This window comes from Eretmochelys imbricata, chromosome 3 (genome assembly GCF_965152235.1).
Source record: "Eretmochelys imbricata isolate rEreImb1 chromosome 3, rEreImb1.hap1, whole genome shotgun sequence".
NCBI lineage: Eukaryota > Metazoa > Chordata > Testudines > Cheloniidae > Eretmochelys > Eretmochelys imbricata.
This window is the reverse complement of record NC_135574.1, coordinates 133,708,241-133,732,805: the sequence shown is the minus strand read 5'-3', so window position 1 is coordinate 133,732,805 and position 24,565 is coordinate 133,708,241. Positions and strand designations below refer to the sequence as shown.

At 44.0% G+C, this 24,565-nt stretch overlaps 1 protein-coding gene and 1 long non-coding RNA gene across 2 annotated transcripts in view; both read left to right on the top strand.

Annotated features, from left to right (window-relative positions):
* Positions 1–7,932, top strand: part of LOC144262189 (uncharacterized) — a 160,016-nt gene extending 152,084 nt beyond the window's left edge. Inside the window, exon 4 of the long non-coding RNA XR_013345501.1 lies at positions 7,053–7,932. This is a non-coding gene — a long non-coding RNA (uncharacterized LOC144262189). The remainder of the gene's footprint in view (positions 1–7,052) is intronic.
* An 11,661-nt stretch (positions 7,933–19,593) lies between these two features.
* IRF2BP2 (interferon regulatory factor 2 binding protein 2) lies at positions 19,594–24,248 on the top strand. The gene is made up of 2 exons (XM_077813420.1): positions 19,594–21,003; positions 21,566–24,248. The coding sequence occupies exons 1-2, from the start codon at positions 20,016–20,018 to the stop codon at positions 22,279–22,281; spliced, it is 1,704 nt and encodes a 567-aa protein (XP_077669546.1). The 5' UTR covers positions 19,594–20,015; the 3' UTR covers positions 22,282–24,248.
* Positions 24,249–24,565: the final 317 nt, after the last annotated feature.

The following is a 24,565-nucleotide window of genomic DNA, read 5'->3' as shown; positions in this document are numbered from 1 at the left end:
GGTACACTGTTCTGCCACATAACAGCTTATTCTGAGTCCTGGGTTTAATTCACGTTGGTGTGTCCATGTCCTGCTGCTTGTAATAAAATATGTTCTTAATCATTCTCTTCTCTAGATTAGGCCCTAATGAACAAGAGGGAGCCTACTGACAAATTGGGAAACTGAGGCACAAAGAAGTGGGAAACTGAGGCAGCACTGGAGAGGTCATCATTCTATGGTTCCTCCTAACATGCACACTTCTATAGAAAAGTAATCAGTTACATTTGGGATTTATCCCAAAGAATCATTGGATTAATCCTCACCAGAACTGTCAGGCTGGTCTTGTACAGCAGTGTGATCATGAAAGACAGGATTGGGTCATGTTTGGGTGGAGGCAGTGAAAAGCTGTTTTGTAGGCCCACCAAAAATGCTAATACCAATTCGCCAAAACCAAACCAAATGGCAGTAAATTAAACAGCTGGCATTGAGATGATTTGGAGTGAAGGAGTGTTTCAGCATTGTGGATAGCTCTTTTGCTGTCTTGAATTTTATTAGGTTCTTTTGAGTTTCTCTGGGATTTAAGGAAGAAAAGGCAGAGGAAGGGCGTTGCACAAACTTTGTGTCCATTTTTGTGCTATGGATGCTCCCATATACACATTTTTACAGATAGATTACCTGGCAATTGCAATTACCTGCACATTTCATTTTCTATTAAGATAAATATTTCTATAACATGCCTCCTAACATACAATTAGGAGCAGTGACTCTGCTGCATAGGGCTTTCACCTTCACTTGGAACACACACATGACAAAAATATGGGTAATTTTCAAACGTCATCAGAGCTTTCACATATTATTTCCTTTGTGTTTCTTTCGGTTTAGAAGACATAAAAGTGCCTGTACACAGGGTCTGAGTGCCCTGCCAATTGCTACAAATTATACAAACAAAATGATATAATACAATCTATTATTGTTATAATGCCATTATAACACACCATTTGGTCTGAAGAAGGTGGGGGGGGGGGAGCCACAAAATGACACTTTGCATAAATTATAAGAATTTCAGCAAAGCTTTCCACTGTTCAAACAAGAACAATAGCATTCTCTACACGGGAAAAACATCTGTAAGAGCCATGAGTTTGTTTCTTTTCGGCAGGAGGGCCTTGGCCATTTCAATCTATGGATGCCCTGAAAGTCATGGGTAAATGTCATGGCTCTAAAGAGAAGATGGGATTCTTTATGCAGATGGGGTTAACATTAATTTAGGCCTTGTCTACATGGCAGGCATGTCTGCAGCAAGGGAGATTTAGGTTGAATAATAGGAAAAACATTTCTAACAATAAGGGTAATTAAGTACTGGAATAGGCATCCATGGAAGGTTGTAGAAACCGCATCACTGGAGGTTTTTAAGAACTGATTAGACAAACACCTGTCAGGGATGGTCTAGGTCGGGGTTCCCAAACTTGATTCACGGCTCGTTCAGGGTAAGCCCTGTGCCACTTCCCGCAGCTCCCATTGGCTGGGAATGGCGAACCGTGGCCACTGGGAGCTGCGAGCGGCCATACCTGCGGACGCACAGGTAAATAAAGTGTCTCGTGGCCCCCCAGGGGCTTACCCTGAACAAGCCAATAACCAGGTTTGGGAACCCCTAGGTATACTTGATCCTGCCTCAGCACAGGGGGCTGGACTAGATGACCTCTTGAGGTCTTTTCCAACCCTACATTTCTGTGATTCTACAATTCTATTGGAAAGGTTTTTCAGTATGTTTTTCTGCTATACCTAGACCAAAATAACGTGTTGGCTTAAACTATTCCCATGTGAATCATTGAGCCCCACACAAGTCTATGGGGTTTTGGTTGGTTGGTTGGTTGGTTTGTTGTTTTTTTTTCTAAATAACTGCACAGCATTTTGTGCAAATATCCCATGGTGCAATGTATTGGTGCTAAACTCTATGCATTCTGAGATTTTTCTTGCAGAGCATTGTGGGATACCTACTGGAGCCTGCTGCAATTCTGGGAGTGGGGTCAAATTAACAAACTCCCATGATTGCTTTCCTGGTAGCCCATAATTCTTCTGTTTTTATTGATCCACAGCCATTTTCAAACTGCTGTCAGGCAGCATGAAGGAAACACTGTTGAGCCTTAAGATCTCGGCAGTCATTAGTAGGAACAGAGTGCTCCAGATGTATTAGCAGTCACAGAGCTGGATGGCTTTGGATGAGCTGGGATGCAGCCTCCGAGATGCCATGCAGATACTGCTAGAGGAGGAGGAGAACGATAAAACTGAGCAGTTACTTCTGCATCATATTTCCATGGAGTGGATTCACTTGGTGGAGTGCCACTTCTGTGCTCAGCCCACCAGCATGACAGGTGGGCTAGGGCTGTGATGCAGAGCTGTGATGACCACCTGTGGCAGCAGAACTTCAGGAAGCAGAAGTATTCCTGGAGATCTTTGCAAAGCTCACTCCGGACTGCAGCAGCAGAACACCAACAGGTGAGTTCCATCCGGGGTTGAGAAGAATGTGACCACAGCCCTCTGGAAGCTCTCCATCCTTGCTCGCAAATTCTCCACAGCTTTGAGAGGGTGAGTACAGCAGAATTAAGCCACGCTCCAGGCCTGTCCCAGACCTACTGACTTCTACTCCATGGAATTCCTACCTTGTGTTGTATCCCCAAAGGGATTCCATAAACTCAAGGAAAAAGAAAGTGCGGCATACCACAAAGCTCTGCCTTTGATTCCATTTGAACATACTGTGAGGTCCCTACGATAGCATGAGGGGAGAAAATGATCAGGCCCCAAGTGATCTATTTACTCTAGGGCCTACCTCTGATCTGGGCAAAGGTGTCAATACAATAGAACTGCCTGGCAACAATGTCAGTAAACTCTTCCTTTCTTGATTTTTCTCACAATGTTTTTAGTTAAATGCCAATCTGATAATCTCTCAGAAGTATCCCATCAAATATACCAGTGATTAAATGTGGGGAACAGCTGACCAAGATGAAAACAATAAGAAAAATTAGCACTGAAGGACAGGCCCAATGGTTTGGAAATCACTTACATAATGTTTTCTAGTATTCACTCACACAAGAAAGTGTCACAATTCAACACAGCTGATGTAACTAGCAGTAAGAAAAAGTGTATCTAAGCCAAGTCTGAGTGATGCTGAGGGTCTGCCCAGAAATATTCTTCAGTGTTGAAATCCTCACTCCAACATGACCACATGTGAAAGCAGCAACAGTGAAATCAGGCCTTTGCCTTGAGAAGCATCATTACCAGTAAAGAAATATGGCTTGCATAAGAAGGATCCAGTCCCACAACCCTTGTTTGTGTGAGTAGTCCTGTCTCACCCAAGCAGTCCCATTGAAATCAATGGGACTACCTGGGTGAGTAAGACTACTCTGATAAGAGCAGCTGGATCAGACCCTAAGGTGCTCAATTTCCATAATCAACTGGAAGCTGAGGATACTCCACACCTTGCAGCTCACAATCCTGACTGGGAAAAAATACAACCAAGAACTAGAAGAATGGAACTACTCTCTGACTTACTAAAAAAAACAAGAAGGCCTCCCGATTTTCTAGTGTTTGTCCACCAGATATTACCTGATTTGATCTTATCCAAAAGACAGGAGAGTCCAGTTAGGCTCTCTCTTTATATTAAATTATTCTGACCGGAATAATAACTAGACACAAAATATCCCAGTGAATGTATGCATTGTTATAAGATACTTTTCCTCACAGATTTTAGTTCTGCTTACTTAATCATTCATGCTTTGTCCATGAATATGAAAATACCTTGATCACTATGCAATAAGAGTCATCTTGGCACCATCTGTTTATATTTGAGATCTGAACCTTGTAAATAATAAAATGTACTTTGCTCACAAACTCATAGTTCCTAGCAAGAGAGTAGTTATAATTGATTAAAAGTACAGTATTGAAGGTATTACTGGCAGCAAAATTTTGGTCTCTGTCCACTGAAAGGATTGTTTCCTTCCCATTGTCTACCTTGTAGGAGACTAATATATAAAGTCACAGGATCATTATCTGTATATTACTCTATTTGTACTGATAATGTGCTTGGCACTGTACAATAATCAAAATAAAGATAGGCCCTACCCTGAAGAGCAGTTCACAGCCTACTTTTAAGCCTCTTCACCTTCCCTGAAGATGCCAGAACGAATGAGTGAGCTTGTTTACAGGTCTATAGCTCTAAAAGTAATGCAGCTGGCTTTCCTTATACCTCTAAAATAGGCATCATAGCTCTAAAAGAAGGCAAGGAGCACCTAAGGGCATCCGTCTTTCATAACCACAGAGCACACAAACTGGAAAGAGTTAGGTCTCCTGTATCAGGCTCCCTGGGTACACACAATTGGATGAAAATATAGCCGTGGTATAGCGGTTAAAAAAAGAAGTGAGTAAACTAACCTAAACTAAACTCCATGTTACCCAAATGAGAAGTGAGTAAGCTCACTTTACCCTTGACTACACTACTAGGGACAGTTGTGGATGTTTAATAGAATGATCCTGTTTGATGGATCAGGATTATGTGATCTGGCCCAGGCTAATCAGGCCTCAAGAGGGGATGGGAGACAAGACTTTTTGCAGGGTTGGGGTGGGATTTTGTATGGGAGTCACATCTTTTGAGCAACAACAGGATCTACCAAGAAGGAAGAGTCTTCCTCATCAAGAGGGACCTGAACATAGGATTTATACCCTACCATCCTAAATGGGACTGGCCCAAAGGGAAAAGCACACTCTTATGAGTTGGGTGAAACATTATGGATTGAGTTTGAACCAATCCAAATTGTGTGACTGAGTCCCCCATTTAAGACAGTTGTAAAAGATAGTTAAGGAGCCACACCTAAAACAAAACCTAATAGAATCTGCCCAGAAACTAGCACCAGGTGAGTGGAGGGTTTGCCTGGGTCTTGTGACAAACTTGGGGAAATGTTCGGGTGGAAAGGAACACACAGAAAACTGAAATGATGGTTTGGAAGAAACCTAGAGAGACGTTTTTGGGATCAGAGTGCATGCTGAAAAGAGCACTCTCAGTGCTCTGAGCAAAAGAAACTATTTCCTGGTACTTGATTCCTTCTGTGTTTATAGATATAGGACTTTGCACATTCTTTGTAAATAAACAAAACTTAAAGAAATATCTGACTATCACCAACTTCTACTCCCAGCTGGACACCCACAGGACCAGAAACTTTGACTAGCCAAGTAGGTTAGAAAAGGGGCAACAATAGGTTGATCATTTTAAGTGCTTTAATTCTCATAGCCAATTTTAAAATGAGGAATTAGTTGCCAAAGGAGGGAAATTTTACAGGAGGCAAAGCTGAATATGATTATTCATATCAGTGAAGTTTAGACAAGTGTATTACAAAATATCTATACAACGGAGGGGTCGAATAGAGATCTGAACATGCTATTGGCCACCCTACACCGCATTAAAAATACCTTACATCTCTTAGGCTACCCATTAAATAACAGATAGTATGTCCTGTTAATTGTTAGTGTGTTCTGACCTTAGACTTTGACCAGGTATTTAATAACACCATCTGCTGTCTGCGTCTGCAATACTGTTATTTTTACATATGGATTACTCTTCTGTCTTCAAAAACAAGGCTGTAATAACAGTGCTAAATGGTAGCAGAACCAAATGAGATTTAAATTACACCGTCCAAGTAAAACATGAAGGGAGAACAGAACACCAAAAATACATCAAACTTATTTTACTGGCTTAAATCTAAAAATCCTAACTTGCTAGAAGGTTGATTAGCTGTAGCTCAAGTCTTGCTGTCCTTACTTGGGGAAAAGTCCTATTGTTTTGCCTGAGAGAGGACTGTGGGTGAAATTTACCCCTGTGCAGGCTGCCTGCACACACCCTGCATTACTTGAGTCCTCAAAATAGGCTGACCCTTTGGACAGAGGTGAAGTTCACCCTGGAGGATGAGCTCTTTACTCTTTATTTGCATGCCCTCTCCTCCCCACCCCCCCAAATCAACCCAGCAAATAATATTTTAAAGAGACACTGTTGAGTATTTTAGGCCACAAATAATTAATCACTTGAAATTCAAATATTCCTCCTAATTATATCTATAATGGTATTTGGTTTTTAAAAATACATGTATTTAGCTCTGAATGACCAACTTTATAAGAGCCCACATATGCAAAGGCCCCAGTCCAGCTCTCATTGAAACTGATGGGACTTTTGTCATTGCTTCCAGTCGGGGGCAGGATCAGGTGCAAAAAGAATTGTGCATTTATCTATTGCTTCAGGGTCTTATATGTAGCGTTGCCAACTCTCAATTTGATTGCATATCTCACAATATTTGGGATTTTCCTTAAAACCCAGCTCCTTGAGTGAAACACTGACCCTACTGAAGTCAATAGCAAAACTTCCCTTGACTTCAGTGGGTCAGACTTTCACTCCAGAATTGTGTGATTTTTGTGAGCGTCCTTTTTTGTTTTGCTTTAATAAAAGCTGAAAGTGCCTAGCCCTTATACTTGTGGAGAAAAGCTTGAAAACCTTAAAGGCTTAAAAAACAGAAGGCAAATTAAAAAAAAAAATCCCAAGGTGATTTATTTTTTAAAGTCAATTTCATGATGTTTAGGGAACCTGAATGTTTTGTCATTGGCAATACTGCTAATCACTATAGTATCTCAGTGTGTATGCACTGTAATAATGAATCATGCATCCTCTCTAGCTTTATTTGTGCGTGAGACCTACCAAAAGTGCTTTGCCTTTTTTCCTACTGAAATGGAGAGGTTAACTTTTAAAACCAAACATATGAATCTAATCCGGAGGGTATGTAAAATATGGGGGCTGAACTATTTGACAGCATTTGAAAGACGCATGTCTTGACATGTTTTCTATTAGAAAGGATTTTAAGCATTACAATCTGTCAAATGAGGTATCTGGTTACATCTGAAAAGGGGTTCTTACCTTTTCCTCCCACTATATTCAGGAGGAAGGCATCTAGAAGTCTGATTCTGAAGCCCTAATGAACAGACACACTGACTTATTTTATAAATATGTGAAATGATGTATGTCTGTCTTTTTTCCCCTGTAGTTGCTAGTTTTGGAAGAAGAGTTGAAAAAAACCTAAGCAGATTCTTTACATATTTACTCTGCATCAAATTCTGAATCATAGAAATGTGTAAGTATATTTATGTACGTTATCTAACCTCAATTCAAATACACTAGTGGAGCATGTTATGTTGGGTTTGGCATTTATAAACAGCCTAGCTATAATTTCCATAACTGTTGTAAAATAAAATTTGTATAAATTACAAGCAATATATAAAATCTAGGCAGAATTTATTTCTAAAAATATCTGACACTGTGTGTACCCTGCATACAATTTACCTCTTGTGCATGTTCTTTTAAATCTGTTCATGGGGAGTATTACACTACCTGTGAGCAACTAGGAACTTGTACAAAGACGCAAAAAGTCTTGGACCAAGTTTCCAGACCCTGCTGACCTATTCAGCAAAAAGTCTGCCAATGCATGGAACTCTTTTAGTTCTTGTAAGCAAGCTCTCTCATCAACATGCTTCTTTCCAGCTTGTGTTGGCCTTTCCAGTATGGTCCATTCCAAAGGAAGAGGGGCTTGAGCACATTATGTGATTCACTATAATGTATATGATATATTTTTCAAAGTTACTTAACAAAAGGTTGGACTCCTGGTAACATAGTTCTCCTTAAGCATGTACACACACTACAGACAGCAGTTTAGACATGCTGGACTGGGATTCCAGCTCTAGCCAAGCAGGCATGATGTTCTCAAATGCTGTGGTGATCTGTTAGCTACGTAACCTTTTGACCTTGTGTTGAATGGCATTGTTTCTGATCTCACTGGGCCAATTTCACCCCGGTGTAAATCCAATAGTTTCAGTAGAGTAACGCTATGGAGGAATGTTGACCAATGTGTTTCAGGGTTGGAGCACCCACCGGGAAAAAAAATTGGTGAGTATTGAGCACCCACCGGTAAGCCTCATCAGCGCCTCCTCCACCCCCCAGTGCCTCCTGCCCACCATGGCTCTGTTGTTCTGTGGCGTGCAGGAAGTGCTGGGGGGAAGGGGAGGAGCAAAGATGGGGCACGCTTAGGGGAAGAGGCAGAACTGGGCAGGAAGCTGTGGGGGAGGGGGTGGAACTGGTTGGGAAGAGGCGGGGCAGGGTGAGGTGGGGTGGGAAGAGGTGGGGTGGGGCCTTGGGGGAAGAGGTGAAGTGGAGGCAGGGCCTGGGGCACAGCTGGGGGGAGCATCCCCTGGCACATTAGAAAGTCAGTGTCTATGCCAGCACACTAAAATGGTGAGGACCCTCGCCACTGGGATATTCTGATGTGGGTCTCTCTGTCTCTCCTGTTGAACCTGTTCCACTTTGGATAAACATTGAGCGTTGCAACACCTAAGTTCCTTTGTGGATCCGGGCCAGGGTGTATCGCGAATGAGGTGGAGGATTCCAGGAAGAGAAAAGAGTTTCATGGTGAAGACAACTGAATGCTGCCCTGGAGAACTGGATTCTATCACTGCTCCTGCCACAGTTACTATGTGACGCTGGGCAAACTATTTAAAAAAAGCTTTTCACAGGTAATCACTAATTTTGTGTTCCTTATTTTCTGGGTATCCAACTTGGGACTCAAAGGTCTGCTTTGCAGAAGTGCTGAGCACTCACAGCTGCTGCTGAAGTGAATGGGAGTTGTCTTTTGAACATACGAAATGTATATGATGTTAAGTACTCAGAAAAATCAGGTACTAATTATCTCAAATTGGGCACCCAAATTTAATCTCTCTGCATCAGTACCCTCTCTGTAAAATGGGGACACCACCACCCAGGGGTGCTAGAATAGGGGAGGCCAATCGGGCCATGGCCCACCCACTTTTTACCGGCCATAAGGGCAAGCGACTAGGCAGAGGGGGCAGAGAGGAGCAAGCGGGGAGCCGGGTCTTGGGAGGAAGAGGTGGCATGGGAGCAGGGCCTCAGGGGAAGGGGTGGTGTGAGGGAAGGGCCTCGGGGAAGGGGTGGGGCCTCGGGGGAAGGGGTGCCGCAGGAAGGATGGAGCCATGGTTTGGGCACCTGTGGTCCCCTCACCTTTAGGGATCTTCTGCCGCTCCTGACTCCCCTTCCTCACTTCACGGGGGTTTAATGTTTGTGAGGTAGTGAGATACTATAGTAGTGAGCACCATACAAAAGCCCATGACAAAATTAATAATTCTGTGTTCAGAGCAGGATTTGAATAGTCTGCTGTAAATAAATCCTAGGACCCCATATTGAACAATTAGCAGAAAACAAATATTGAATAGCTGTTCATTAAGTGAACGCCCTCCATTCTATGCACTGAATAAAGCAGGGGTCCCAGGAACAGAATAGTATGTGATCATATAATTAAAGACTGAATCATAATCCATACACACAAGGAGCCAAATTAAGGTTGCACAGGCAACTTGAATTCTGGCATTTCCTATCTTTTGAATGCTTGACTTTGCAGCCTTAATAATGTTCCTTTAACAGGTGTGTGTGCGGCATACTATATAATATGGGCTAAATCCCGCCCTAACTACTAATATAATATATAATATGGATAATATGGGCTAAATCCTGCTCTAGCTAGTGCAGGTGAGAGCAGAGATGCACACACTCTTTGCTCTCACCCGGAATCCTGGAGTCAGGATTCTTCTTGGCCAGTTGGGGCCTTGTGCTGTGGCGTGCACTTCATTGGGGAGAGTTTGTTGGAAAGGTAATCCAGCTGGAGGCCACAGGACTGGTGTTGGGATCGATGTGTATCACTCCCACACTTCTCATAGCCAGCTCATTTCAAAGTCCCTTTTGCCATACTGATCCCTGGATCAAGAAAGGGAGGATGTGTTACCATGGAATTGGCTGAATCCCTCTTCTTCGGGTGTGTCCCCCTCCAGAGATGGTTCCTCGGGATACTAATATTATGTAATTACACACAAAAATTTTAACTGAAGGCTGAGTCAGGCAGCAGCTATTACAGAGATGTTTCTGAGAAGCTCCAAACATTTTTTTATTTGGTCTGAATTTTTTTTCTTAATTATAATGTGTGCGGTGTTACATTTAGCAATACTAGTAACTGGTGGAGGGGAAGTAGATGACTCAGGGGATTGGTAATGAGATACACAGCCTTTCACCGTGGGTCAGCAATTCAAATCCAGCTCAGGTCATTAATGTTGAGATGTTATTGCCTTCTAAAGTTGTTTGATGCCCTGTGTGGAACGAGTTTGGTGGCATTAATCCACTTCCTCAGGTACAAAAATCCCCACCATAAAAAATGTCTCTACTCTGGCCTCCACTACAGTTTGCTACTCTTGATAGCAGTCTCTGAGGAAAAGCTAATGAATGAAAAGGCATAGACACTGCACTACTCTCTCACCCTTACTGATCTTGGTAAATCACTGTGGAAATATGTGTCCACCATGTAGTTGTGTTACTGATACAAGGGTTCAATCCTAAGGCTGTCAGCCTAGCGCTTTTCACCAGCACTTCTTTCTGCACCAGTCAAATGGCACGTTAAGCCCACTGAATAAAAGTGAATCCTGGAGCCTACCCTGCACACCTAATTCAATCCTCCACACAGTAAATATGAAAAGGAGTACTTGTGGCACCTTAGAGACTAACCAATTTATCTGAGCATGAGCTTTCGTGAGCTACAGCTCACTTCATCAGATGCATATCGTGGAAACTGCAGCAGACTTTATATATACACAGTAAATATGAAGATGCTTTTGACGTACAGGTACTGAGGCTGCACAGACACTAATGCAAGGACAATCTGCGCACAGTCCTCCAGGCAAACCCAATATAGGGGGAAACAAGTGATGTGGAGAGTCCATCCTTGGTGACATAATCTTATAGCTAAAGCCCAGAACTGGGAGATCTGAGGGTTGTTTTTTTTACCAGTTCTGCCAAACACTCTGTGTTACCTTGAGTAAGTCATTTAATTTGCCTGTGCTTCCATTTCCTCATCTGTAAAATGAGACTAACACCTACATACCTGACAGGGTATTATGCAGCTAAGTTAACTGCATTATCTTTATTATTATGATATACTGGTAATGTGCAAAATATCATTAGTTATCATTATTAATTTTGCATGTATTAATTATAATTCCTATCAGTGGCCTCCTTACAGTGGTCAAAGTGAGCAAGAGTGCTTACTGTGGTGGTTTTTTAAAACTGGAAAAAGCATGATGGAAACAATGAAGTAGTAGCTGTTTTCAGAAGTTAGAAATATATCATGAAATGCCTTAACAGCTGAATATTTTTACCTATCATAGTTGCACACATTATGTAATATTACTGAAGGAGAACAGGGATAACAATTCTGTCTTTTAAATTTGTTTATTTTGTCTATTTGACAGCACTTCAAGTAAAATTTTTAAGAGTATCTAATTGATTTAGAAGTCTAAGCCTCACTTTAAAAAGTGAGTTAGGCACTTAGGCCCAAATCCTCTAAGTATGTAAGCAGTGCTTAATGTGTAATGAAAGAGGTACTGGGGCTCAAGCAATTTTTTTACATTCATAATTAATGCAGCAAGCCCAGAGGTGCCAGGACTATGAACTGCCAAGCCTAGACGTGCCATGGCTCAGCCTGGCAAGCCCTGGCACAACTTAAGCACTCTATGTAAGTGTCTAACTCCCATTGATTTCAATGGGTAGAGAGAGACCAACATTTAAACAAATAGAAAAATGTGATTGTAAAACCACAAAAAAATTGGCAGGGAGAAACAAGGCCAAGGGTAGTACCTGAAACTATCCTTAACTTTTCTTTTAATTGGACTAGATTTCAAGCTGATGGTGGTCCCTTTAAAGGTTTAAATTGCTGTACTCTATGCAGTGTTTGAGTCTGCCCATATACAGAGGCCAATGGGGAGGAACATGTTCATTCTAGCTGGTCTGGTATGGAGCTGACAACCAGCTCAACTTCACTGCTTCAGGGGGACATTTTGGCAATACTGGAACCTCCACACTGCAAACAGCGTTAATGGTTCTGGCACAAGCCTTGAGAGGGTTTTGGCCTTGGCTCAGATATTTTAGACTTTTATTATATGTGAGGGTCTCTGTTCAAAAAGGATCCACATGGACAAAGTGTTGCAAAGCCTGAAATCTCCACAACACTTTAGGAACGTACTGGCATAAACTGCTCCTGGATATTGTATTTGTGTTGGTCGAGCATAATCAGCTTTTATATTTGTCCATGACTGCCATTAAATGGATTCTGTCTTTTCCTTTCAATAATTTCATGTCCTACATAGTATTTTGACAAAGGATAGGGTGTAGGCTTGGGACAAAGATTAATTGTTTGTTAGTTGTATTCAGGCCAAACTAGGAGTTCTTAACAAAAAAAAAATTGCGCCTGCCAAATGATAATCTTACTTCTGTGTTTTGGTCTCAGTTTGTAACAGGCTTCCTGTGAAATTCTTGTCCTTTTTCCATTTTCTGTGGGGCATTTAGTAGCCTATTGAACTAAAGTGGGTATAAAGCAATGAACACAGCTACAGCTATGTCACAGAGGGGTCACAGATTCCATGACTTCCTGTTTATTTTTAAAAGGGGTCACTGGGGTCACCGTTGTCCCTCCACCCCTCACATCAGGAAATCCAAAGCCAGGGTACACTCCATCCGCTTTCAGATCTCAACAAATCCTATTTGTTGATTGCATTTTTGGATGCAAAGGAGCAAGGCGAAGTGTAAGGATAAGAGAATGTGACATTCCCTATTTATCAATCTGAGAAAAACTGTTAGAAGCTTGATTTATCAACTGTCCTCATTTCTGGCACCTGGAAACATTGCTCATAAGTCTCTATTTTTAATTGGATTGTAGTAACCTCTGAACTTCTCTAGTATTTTCATAATCCTGTCCCTTCCTGGCAAGACACATTGTAAATATCTGTTGCAGCTGACTCTCTAACACAGAGGAATAAGGTCATTTTGCTAGATTTTTCAACTGTGCTACTTGAAAATGAAAAAAGTCAGCTGCTGGATTAAAAACAAAATTAATTAAAAGGTTTAACATTTTCCATTCTCTCCAACAAACGCATTTTGCTCTTACAAATTTTGCTGCAGACTACCTCAGCAGGCGCACAGTAGTCTGCTATACATTGCAGGATTGGGCATTTAGTTTTTTTACATTGTATCTCCCTGAAAATTAGCATACTCATATATATGCATGAATACTTTTTTAAAGGAAAAATCATAAAAAAATTAATAAACCATAAAAAAATCATAACAAAATAAGGAAAGACTTAGCATCTCCATATTTCAGGCCTTATCTGTGGACAAGTGGCGTATCAAGGCCTTCCTGATGTTTCCTTTTCATAAATGTCTTGCAAACATGGTATCCTATATCCACTAAGAAATTATTCCAAAAAAGTCCCTCATAGCAAGCTTCAAAGAGTCAATACCAGGGTTCCATATAAAGTAAAAAGCTGACATCAAACTTCTGTTTGGATTTTTTTCTGATTCTCTGACACATTTTCTTCCAAACTGAGCTAGTGTGATGACCTTAATCTCGCCTTTTGGCATTTTATTTTGCATCCAGCGTCTCCTTTAACTTCTGCTACCATCAGTTAGCTTCCATTGTGAACAATAGCTGTACAATTCATAGAAACATCCAACATAGTGATTATTAACAGCTTTTAAAAATATAAGCCTGATCCTGTAAACACACACACGTGCTTAATTTTAGGCACAAATAGTTCCATGGGAATCAATGGTAGTGTTCATGTTTGAAGATTAGCACGTGTGTTTAGGCCCTGATCCTGCAAACAGTTAAGATCACATGTGGCTTTAAATTCACTGGGACTACTCACATGCATAAAGTTACAAGCGCACATAAATGTGTGCAGGATGAAGGTCTCACTATGGGCCTATTCTAAAGCTCATTGAAGTAAATGGCAAGATTCCCACAAAGTGAGCTGTAGCTCACAAAAGCTTATGCTCAAATAAATTGGTTAGTCTCTAAGGTGCCACAGGTACTCCTTTTCATTTTGCGAATACAGACTAACACGGCTGCTACTCTGAAACCACTGACTACAGCGGGCATTGAATCAGGCCCTATGTCCTTGCTATGCTATTAGAAAAGGACATAATAAGATAAGACTTACTCTTGTCAGTACTTCCACTGAAGTCAGTGACTAAAGCTGGCAGGATGTGACCTAGATTTTACTTTCTAAAAATTTATTTTAAAAATCTCACAGGCATTTTGTGACACAGAGCAGCAAGTCCAGTGTGGCTATTTTAAGCTGCATCTTTGAATGTAGTACTTTTCATTTTAACCTTGGCTGTGCTGTTATTTTACCAAATTCAACTTCCCTCACAATGAGGCCCCTTCAGGACCGTTTGGCATTTGTCTCCGCAGTGGATGTTTCTTTTTCACTAGAAAAGTTTGCTGAAATGTTTCCTTAGGGATTAGTTTCAATTGAATGAACAGCATGTAACATTTGCTGCCTCACTAGTGGTGCAGCGTGAATTGTTTATTTCAAAATTTGTAAATAGAAATGTTTGGGTGTTTTTTTTGTTTTTTTTTTTACAGAAGAACATGGTATTTTAAATGAAAAACAAAACTTCTAAGGTTTCTAAAATGGCCATCACAGCCTCTCTCCTAAGCAGAGTGAGTGGCCATCTATAGGCAAGTCCCTGTGGTTGCTTTAGCTTCTGAATCATTTGGCACGTATCTTGCAGTACTTCAATAAGTAAATCACCTTTAAAGTCAGCTTACATTTACCTTTTTCTAATCCTTTCAAGCAACCTAGCACGTTCCAGAACAATAACAAGGCAGAAATGTCAGTAAGTCAATGGGAGTTTTGGCTGCAAAGGTTCCCAACTTTCTAACTGTACAAAACCAAACACCCTTTCCCCGCCCCTTCTCCAAGGCTCCGCCCTGCTCAGTCCATCCCCCCTCCCTCTGTCACTTCTCTCCCCCACCCACCCTCACTCGCTCGCTCATTTTCACCAGGCTGGGGAGGGTCCCTTTTCGACTGAGTGTTCTGGTTGAAAACCGGACACCTGGCAACCCTCGGGAATGGGCCTTAAGTTTTAAACTGAAGTACCTAGTTCTCACAAATGCAAAATAACTGCGTACCCAAAAATGTGCATAAATTAAGGCTGTACTTTAATGTCAGGTTTTAGTTGGCCCAACTTGCGAGGCTCTACACTCAACTTGGTGGCATTTCTGTTTATTTGGGTAGTACATGAAAACTTTTGAACACAGCATTGGATCAATTACAAAATTTCAGAGAATATTTTAGTTCTCAATGGAGAGAACCCTATGGATTTTTAAATTCTGTATAGCTCAACAATTGATGGCACCCATTAACACCTTCCAGCATAACTATCACCCTCCCCATCACAGCTCTACCCATCCTCCCAATACCACTTACCATGTTGACACTCTGCATTACATATCTCCCAGACAAATAGAAAAGAAATAATAATGGTGGGGAGAAGTTTGGAGCATGGAGGGAATGGGGGGCACACACAGCGCCTGACATGGAGGAGAGAATAGTAAACCCAGGTAGGGGGTGAAGGTGAAATGGGGGCATACAAAGCCCCTGGCATGGGGGACAAAGGAGGAAGTGGGGGAAAAGAGGGAGGATGGTGCTTGACCTACAGTTATGAAGTGTGCACCCCCTAGTGGTGCAAACGAATAATTCAATTACGTCAGCAGAAACCACTGATGAAATAACAGTCTCACTATGCACAATTGAGGGTATATTGTTTTATAATGGGCCATATCCTGCTCACCATGCACCCACAGGCAGTCCTACTGAAATCAATTAAACTGTGAGTAAAGCAAGCCCTCAACAGTTCTCTGCAGGCAACATGGCATTACCACAAACCACCAGTAGGTGTCCACTAGCAGTAACGCTATTCTTCTATATAGTATTCCAATAACATAACAATGGGTATTTTAGATAGATTAAGCCCAATGGGCTAGACTCTGTAAAAAAGAAAAAAAGAAAAAGAACTGAACATAGCCTTTGTTTGACTTCCATACTAGTAAGGCCATGAAATGATCAGGTTTGGGGAGCTTATAGGACGTGATATAAAACCCACATTTTCTATTTAATCTGGACACTGTTTGAGGAAAATCGTGTTCAGCTTTTTCACGAGTGCTGTAATGTTTCTCTCCCATTTTTCCAGAGTTAACTGGAAGCGATAAAATAATAGTTAAAAACTTAAAATTGCTCATCTTGATTTTCCCAACAAGCTCTGGTTCTTACGGGGGGAAAGTAATCGCAATTTTGCCCTCCAGTTTAAAGCCTGCCACAGCTGAAAGGTTTGCTCTCCCCCCCCCCCCGCCTTTACTAACACCGCAAACTGCTCATGATCGTAAATGCACAAACACTCGTTCTTGGCTCCCAACCAACATATATAAATACATGCAATTTTTCCTTCAAAGAACCTAGAGGCTAAGCAAGAGGGCAAAGGAGTACGTGACTAAAACATCCTAACTTCCTCTTTCATAAGTCATCACATGATGAAGTACAATTACAATTCCTGCCTTGTCTCTGCGAATCGCAGACGCATTGCCTCACCCTAGAAACCCTGCGCTCCTCTGCGAGTGTGTCGGCAGCAATTTCTGCAGCCGGGTTGGCAGGAATCCAATTTCAGTCTGGAGAGAAAGGGCAGTGGGTGGAAGGCAAAAACAAGGATCTGTTTACTTAGTATACATTGATAAAGCTTCTTTAGAAGGAAAAAAAAAGTACCTTTAAAAGAATTTGACACAGTATGAACGGGGAGCTGTTGTGAAGCAGAAAACAAGACGTGTTAACCCTTTTAGCCCCGGGGGAAAAAATCAGGACGGGAGTGTAGTCCAAAAATTAGCCATTTCATTGACAAGCTAACCTCAGGAAAGTCACTAGGGCTGGGCTCCTATACCCATGAAGTTGAAAATATTAACAGATGATTAATGGGAAACTAAAAGAAACTCTCTCCTTTTATGTGTGGGAGAGAGAGGGAGAGAGAGATCCTACAACTAGACCATGTTTTTGAATTTCGTTTATAGCTGACGGGGCAGCCCCAAAAGGGCAAGGTTTGGTTCGAGTGAATGTGCAAGGCGGTGTTTACATTACTCTTGCTTCACTCGGGAAGGATTTACGGGCGGGGAACGGCTTAACCCTTGAAGGGACAGATTGCATTACCTCGGGGGCAAGTGGCGTGTGTGAGGATCTGCGTTATCACCGGTTGCAACTGGGTCGGGAAGTATTACCCCTAGTTCCACGGTGTGTTCGGGGATGAGCGGCGTTGTATCAAAATCCTCGTTGCACTTGCACTGATGTGGGTGGGGGGAAGCGGGTTTTGCATCAACACCGGTTGCACGGCGCGCGCGCGCTGTAGGGGGGAATGACACTGTCGGAAGACGCATTAGCGAGCGGCACCGTTTCTGGAAATCCCCCAGAGCAGAATCATGCGGCGTTTGCATGAAAAAACGCTTCAGTTTTGGGATTAAATATCCTCTGTGTAATTTCAGAACAGGGTTTTTCATGTGACATAAGATCAACACAATTGTTTCTCCGAGGGTGGTTTATTTCCCCCCCCCCGCGCGCTTTTAAAAAAAAAACTTTCAAGGCACCTGGCATTTTCAACAGCAGCACGGTAGAAACCTTAGCAAGATTCCACCCCCCTGGCCAAGCCAGTAGGGGAGATCATATAATTTACACTCGCCTTGTCCAACAGAGCCAGCTCATTCCAGTCCAAAGAAGAAAGGTTGGGGGTGGGGTGTGTTGAGAGACAGCGGCCTACGGCGTTTGATTCTCGAAAAAGAAAAGAAAGAAAGTGGAGCTCGAAAACTTGACAGATAAGCTGAGCTTGACGATGGGGCGGGGGTGGGGGGTGGGGGTCATTTCCCAAGCTTAACTCTGCAGTTGGATGAAAGCATTCGCTTGCAAATAGGGCAAGGACATGATATCTATTTACTTGTTCGCTTTGATGACATCGCACTAATTAGCTCCATGAAAATATCTTGTGTCCACGCTACGTATCGTGTATGTTGGGCTGCAAAGGACAAAACATCAAAAAGCCCAGCTGGGTCTGTAATTACAAGTCAACCCCATGCCCTCCGCCAGTCGGTTCTGCAGTAACAAATCTCCCAACAGCAACATAGTCTGCAGTGGGAAATCAGCCTCATGCCAGCCTGTCTCAGTTACTGACCAGCGGTACGCCCGAGTAACAAAAGCCTCAGCTGGTTGTCAGTGCAAAGGGAGAGAGTACTACAGTATAGAATGCGGCTCATACACCCATTCCTGTGTACTGTACATGCTGCTCTTCTTGCTACGTTAAGTAAAAGTTAAGCCTGGCAGTGGGAGGGAGCTTTTAGAGCCCAGAAATAGCAGCAAGGGAGGCGGTACTTAGTGCTGTGACGGGGCATCGGCGGTGCTGGCTGTAGATTCTCTCTCTGAGTCTGTCCCTGGAATGTGCATTTCGTTTAATAAGGTTTCAAGTGCCAATTGCATAGAGTCACGTCCCTCACCGAGTCTGCGCAAAGGGCGCAGCTGCAGCCCTGAAACAAAATGCGGACGTCAGAGGCTAGAGCTCAGCTTCCTCCATCCCTCCCTTTGTAACCTACATAACTCAGCAGCAGCACTGTGGGAATGGTGACCCAAAAGCAAGAGTTTGAGAGAACAGCTTCCACTTTGTTTACTCTGCACAATCACACACACAGCTCTCTCTATATATTTGGACTACTTCTGGGTTGAATGATGACTTCATGTGCAAATGACAAATGAACAGAACAACATCCCTTTCTCTTTTTGACTGGCTGCAATTGTCAGACGAGCTGTTTGGAATTCTCAGTGCGGAAGAAGGAAGGGAAAAAAATGTCCGCAGGTTGGGGAGGAGAGAGATTGTGTTTCTTTGCTAATCTGCACTAGAAAATGGAAGGGTTGTGGCTGCAAATGACAAGGAAACCTAGAATGTCCCATTTCCGAACCAAATGAAACAATTATTTACAAATCCAGAAGAGCTAAATAGCAATTGTATTTATAATGGTCTTCTACCTTGGCTAAGGCAATGAAAAAACAATCCTTATACATGTACAAGGAAATTACATTACTTAGCGCTTTCGATCTTCCAGGCGCTGTACACATAACTAACTCTCGCAACCCCCTGGCTGTTGGGTATTATTAACCCCTTTTAACAGAGGGGGGAAATTGGGAAAATTGTGAAGTCAAAGGGATTGGACCCGGAGTGATTTCCTCAAGGCCACGAAGCGAGTTAGCGTCAGAGGCAGGATTAGAACAAAGGTTAGATTAAATTCCAGCCAAAAATCAACCATCACAAAATTCATCCTATAAAATATTTTTTTAAATCAAGTAAGGTGGCATTGTTTTTTAAAACACTTTTGCTCAATAAAAAGATTTTTTTCAACCCTGCCTGACATAATTAGCACTTCTCTCCTCAGAGCACTTCACAAACACTTCCTAGGCTGCAAAGAAGATGGGGAAAGGAGCGAAAAGACCCCTATTTGCATCCCATTCACATGTGCAAGCCCTTGCCGCTCCCCCACCCTCGGCTGACTAGGAGGGAGCTGGCTATTCTTGCAGCTCTTGTTGTCTTGGGACTCTTGGCAGAAGTTCAAGGAGCAGCACCAGCAGCAGGCGGCCAAAGGAGAGGGCGCCCAGCGCGCAGGCGCTTCGAGGCACTGTCGAAGAATCGAGTCACTGGAGCAGAGCGCACAGGCGGCGGCTGCTGCTGCTGCTGCTGCCGGAGTCCCCGCCCCAGAGCGAGCGCCCGGGCTGCAGTAGTGAGCGAGCGAGCGGGACAGGCGGAGTGAGCCGCGCGCTGGAGTAGGCAGCCGAGGGTGCAGCGACGGGGCTATGCGCTTTCCCGCGTCCCAGTGACTCCAGCCGGGAGGCGTCCGCGCCCAGGAGCCCGCTTGTTTGCAGGGGGCGGGCAATCGGCTGAAGATCCTGCGGCAGCTGCAAAGCCGGAGCCTGCCCGTTTGGTCTCCGGTTGCTAGAGGAGGAGGAGGAGGACGCGCGGGGGGCGCTCGCTGCCCCTGGGCTGGGACATGTCGTCCGCGGCGGTGGCGGCTGCTTCCCGCAGGCAGTCGTGCTACCTGTGCGACCTGCCCCGCATGCCCTGGGCCATGATCTGGGACTTCACCGAGCCCGTCTGCCGGGGCTGCGTCAACTACGAGGGGGCCGACCGGGTGGAGTTCGTCATCGACACGGCGCGGCAGCTGAAGCGGGCTCACAGCTTCCAAGAGGGCCGGGCCCCGCCGCCGCCCCACGCCAAGCAGCCACCGCTCAGCGCTAAGGAGATCCTGGTGCAGCAGCAGCAGCAGCTGAACCACACGGCCGTGGCGGGCGACGCGGTGCCCCGGCCCCAGCCGCAGCCCCTAGAGCGCTACCCGCTGGCGGCCGCTGCCGCCGCCGCCGCCTCCGAGCGGCAGCCGCCCCGCCTGGGAGCCGAGTACGGCGGCAGCCGGCAGGTGAACGGGATCCTGGTGCCCAACGGGTTCCCCAAGCCCGAGGAGCCGCCCGAGCTGAACCGGCAGAGCCCGAACCCGCGGCGGACACACACGGTGCCGCCCACCCTGGTGCCGCTGATGAACGGAGCTTCCTTGTCCGCGCCCATCAGCATCAGCAGCCGGGCCGCCGCCGCCGCCTCGCTGGCCGCCATCTCAGGGGCGCCCGCCCCCATGCAGGTCTCCGTCTCCCAGCAGCAGCAGCCGCCGCCGGCGGCGCCCGGGGAGCTGGGGCACAAGCGGCCCGGCTCGGTGTCGTCCAGCAGCAGCGGCGGCGGCGCGGGCGAGCACGAGAGCAAGGAGAAGCAGCCGCGGGGCTCGGCGGAGGAGCTGGGGGTCGAGGGCAAGGGCCGCGGGGGAGCGGAGCAGGAGTGGCTGGGCAAGCCCAAGACGGTGCGGGACACGCTGCTGGCGCTGCACCAGCACGGGGGCCACGCGGTGCCCTTTGAGAGCAAGTTCAAGAAGGAGCCCGGCATGGCTGGGAGCAGGCTGCTGGGGTACGAGAGCAACGGGGCCGTGGCCAAAGCAGGTGAGGGGGAAAGAGGGTGTCGCCCCACCCCCCCATAGCCAACTCCGACCTCCTAACTCCACTTCCTGGTGCCTAACGCGGCACCGTTGCTTAGGCGGCAACGTGTTCATGTGCTGAAGCAGCACAACAGAGAGCTATGAGTCAGGGCTGGCGGGTAGACACTGACAGGGAGAGGGCTTTCCCTCCCTGCGACGTCCTCGCCATAGGAGCTGCAGTGAAGGCACCAGTAACCTTTTCGCCTACTAGCTGCGCTGTAGGGGTGTGCTTCTGCAGGTTGCATGCCTGCAAGTGGTCGGTGAGTGCGCACATGCACAAGTTGTATAGACCACACACACATACTTTGGCTGTGTGCCATGTTGTGTGTATGCATTTGCATACGTCATACTGTATAATTGGTATTTGTGTGCAGTGCCCTGGCTGTGTATTCATTTAAAATGGAAGCCTTTTCAAGCTTGATGTGTGTAGCTGTAACTCCTTTATAGCTGCATTCATCTGATTGCTTATTATTATTATTTTTTTTTTTCCTTACGCATTTCTCCTCCCCATTCCTTTGTATTGCTAGGGGCTCGGGCAGCGAGGAAGAGGAAGCCTTCCCCAGAACCAGAAGGTGAAGCTGGACCGCCTAAGATCAATGGAGAGTCACAACCCTGGTTGCCAACCTCATCAGAAGGGATGAAAATGTCCATGACTGCTACGTCTTTCATGTCCCCACCACCACCAACTGCTTCGCCTCATTCCAACCGGACCACACCGCCTGAAGCAGCCCAGAATGGCCAGTCTCCTATGGCTGCGCTCATTTTAGTAGCAGACAATGCAGGGGGCAACCACTCCTCCAAAGATGCCAACCAAGTTCACTCCACCACCAGGAGGAATAGCAACAGCCCGCCCTCTCCGTCCTCTATGAACCAAAGAAGGCTGGGTCCAAGCAGGGAGGTGCCAAGTCAGGGGACAAACACTGCTGGGGGATTGGAGCCGGTGCATCCTGCCAGCCTCCCGGACTCGTCTCTAGCAGCCAGTGTTCCCTTGTGCTGCACCCTGTGCCACGAGCGCCTGGAAGACACCCATTTTGTTCAGTGTCCCTCAGTCCCTTCCCACAAGTTCTGCTTCCCTTGCTCCAGACAAAGCATCAAACAGCAAGGAGCTAGTGGCGAGGTGTATTGTCCCAGTGGGGAGAAATGCCCTCTGGTGGGCTCCAATGTCCCTTGGGCTTTCATGCAGGGGGAGATTGCGACCATTCTTGCAGGAGATGTGAAAGTGAAAAAAGAGAGAGACTCGTGACTTTTTCCAGTTCACAACCCAACATTACCTGTAACTAAAACTGCTTGAATTGTGTATATATCTATAAATATATATATATATATATATATCTCCAAGACAAGGGAAATGTAGACTTCATAAAACATGGCTGTATAATTTTGATTTTTTTGAATACATTGTGTTTCTATATTTTTTTGAAGACAAAAGGTATGTACTTAAAGGCATTTCCTCTTTTTGTTATTAGCAACTATTTGTTGTGCTTCCTTGGTGACAGTTACTGTTCAATGTAGGCTGTGACTTGCGCTGCTTTTTTTAGAGAGCACTTGGCAAACCAGAAATGCTTCTAGCTGTATTTGTATGCACTTGTTTCTTTTTAAAATGCCAAATACATTTTCTGACATTGTAAAGATCGCCTTACTGTCTGTGATTCCTTATTTTTGGGCCTTGCTCAGAGTAAAGCTGGATGCGTGCAGATTTGATATAAAATGGTAGTGGGGAAAAAAGACTGATAGGGTGAAATGGGATGTCACCATTACAGCTGAAAGGCAGGTGAATATTAGAAAGCACAAGTGGTTTCTTTCTGAAACATTGTTCTCTTGTTGCAAAAGCAAGTTTTTTAGACTGAGTCCAATTCCCCTCTGTTTCTAGAAGGAAGTTGCCTTCATAGTAGGATGTTGAGAGATGTTTGAGAGGCACTGCTGAGTTAGGGATTTCTGGGTTGTTTGCCTTTAGGAAAAAAAAGGCAAAGTTGACCACAGTTCACGTGATTGGTTGTAAGATTACAGAACTGCATTTATTCATTGATTACATAATGTTAATGCAGAATTTTGGTAATAAACTTAATTACTGTATTGGTGTATACACCAGTATAGCACTGCCATCTTTAAAGATCCATAGCTGTTTTAGTGCCACTCACATACTATTTATGCTTGGGGAAAACTAAAGTTTGTTTTTTTTTTAATTTGCACATAGTGCAGGTGGACTTTGAGTTTGCTTATGAGTTACTTATAGTACTGTTGGTATTGTTAACTATCTCTTACATCATATTTCCAGGTAGTGGCAGGTACAAGATGGTACAATGACAGAAGCAACTGAGGTGCTGCCAGGATTGCCTTCGGGCATTTCAGTGACAGCCCAAATGTGGGTGGAAGAAACCTGTAATCTCTGTTATGTGTGTTTTTTAAAACAAACCTAATACTACTTTTCTAAAAATGAAAAAATAAACTGGTGGAATGAAAGCAATTAGGGTTTCACAAAAGGGGCATGCCCCGCCTTTTTAACTACTTTGGAGTACTCTTTGTAAAGTCATTTCTTTTGATCAAGCTTCTGCATCAATCAGCAAGCAGACTTTTTTTTAATCAATAAATCATTACTAGAAATGGCTAAGTCTTATAGTGATGTTTTTGTGCTGTTTAGTTCATTAGCAACACTGCAAAAACCCTGATGTTTAGGTGTGTTTAACTTGGTCATAAACAATTGTTCTGGGCAGAAACACGACTACAAGTTCTCATCCCTGGGGCAAATAATATAATTTTTCCAATTTTTTTAGGGAAAAAAAAATCTGTTCAACTAACTTTAACAGTTTGGGATGCTTTTTAATCTAGTGTTATGATCATATTCAGGCTGCTATTTAATGCAGAGTAGATCGTTTGGGGAAGATTTTTTTAAATGGTCATTATTAATATTTGAAACTCAGAACTGCACATCCATAGTCATTTTTTTATTAAGTGTTTCAATGAGCACACCACTAACATGTTTCTTATTACAGGTCAATGTAATATTAAATACAGACTTGCATGGTAAACCAATTCATTGAGTCAATATTACGCTTTAAAATTATACCTATAGTTCAGATTGGTGTCTTATGTAAACATGCAGACAAGTTGGAAAAAAACGCACATATATACAACTGTAAAGGATACTTTGGAACACTATGGTCTCTGTAAATGTGTATTTAGCACTTTATTAAAAAATGGATTTCAAGCCGATAGATGGTAACAAGTTCTTCAGAGTTGTTTGGCATAGTAACTCATAGTATGGAGTGCGTATGTTTTTGATAAAATGATATCCCTACTAAAAACTGCATGAAATGATTGCTCTGCTGTGTTGGCCAACTGTTCACCTTTGAGCACCTTGACGTGAGGTGGGAAGGTAACTTTTCCCGCTACTCAAGCATATCCTGCTTCCTGGTCTGACTGACATTTTTGTGGCTCTCCAAGGAGACCTTTCACTTAATCTTTTATCTGGAGGAAGTGTGTCAATATATTGTGGCCCAACAGCATCTTTGGACTTATTCTTTAAAGTA

What these genes read in the sequence shown, in the direction of transcription:
- IRF2BP2 (XM_077813420.1), top strand. Translation starts at nt 20,016, where the DNA reads ATGTCGTCCGCGGCGGTGGCGGCTGCTTCCCGCAGGCAGTCGTGCTAC. An exon ending in CGGGGCCGTGGCCAAAGCAG is followed by an intron (nt 21,004 to 21,565) that starts GTGAGGGGGAAA and finishes TTGTATTGCTAG; the next exon opens with GGGCTCGGGCAGCGAGGAAG.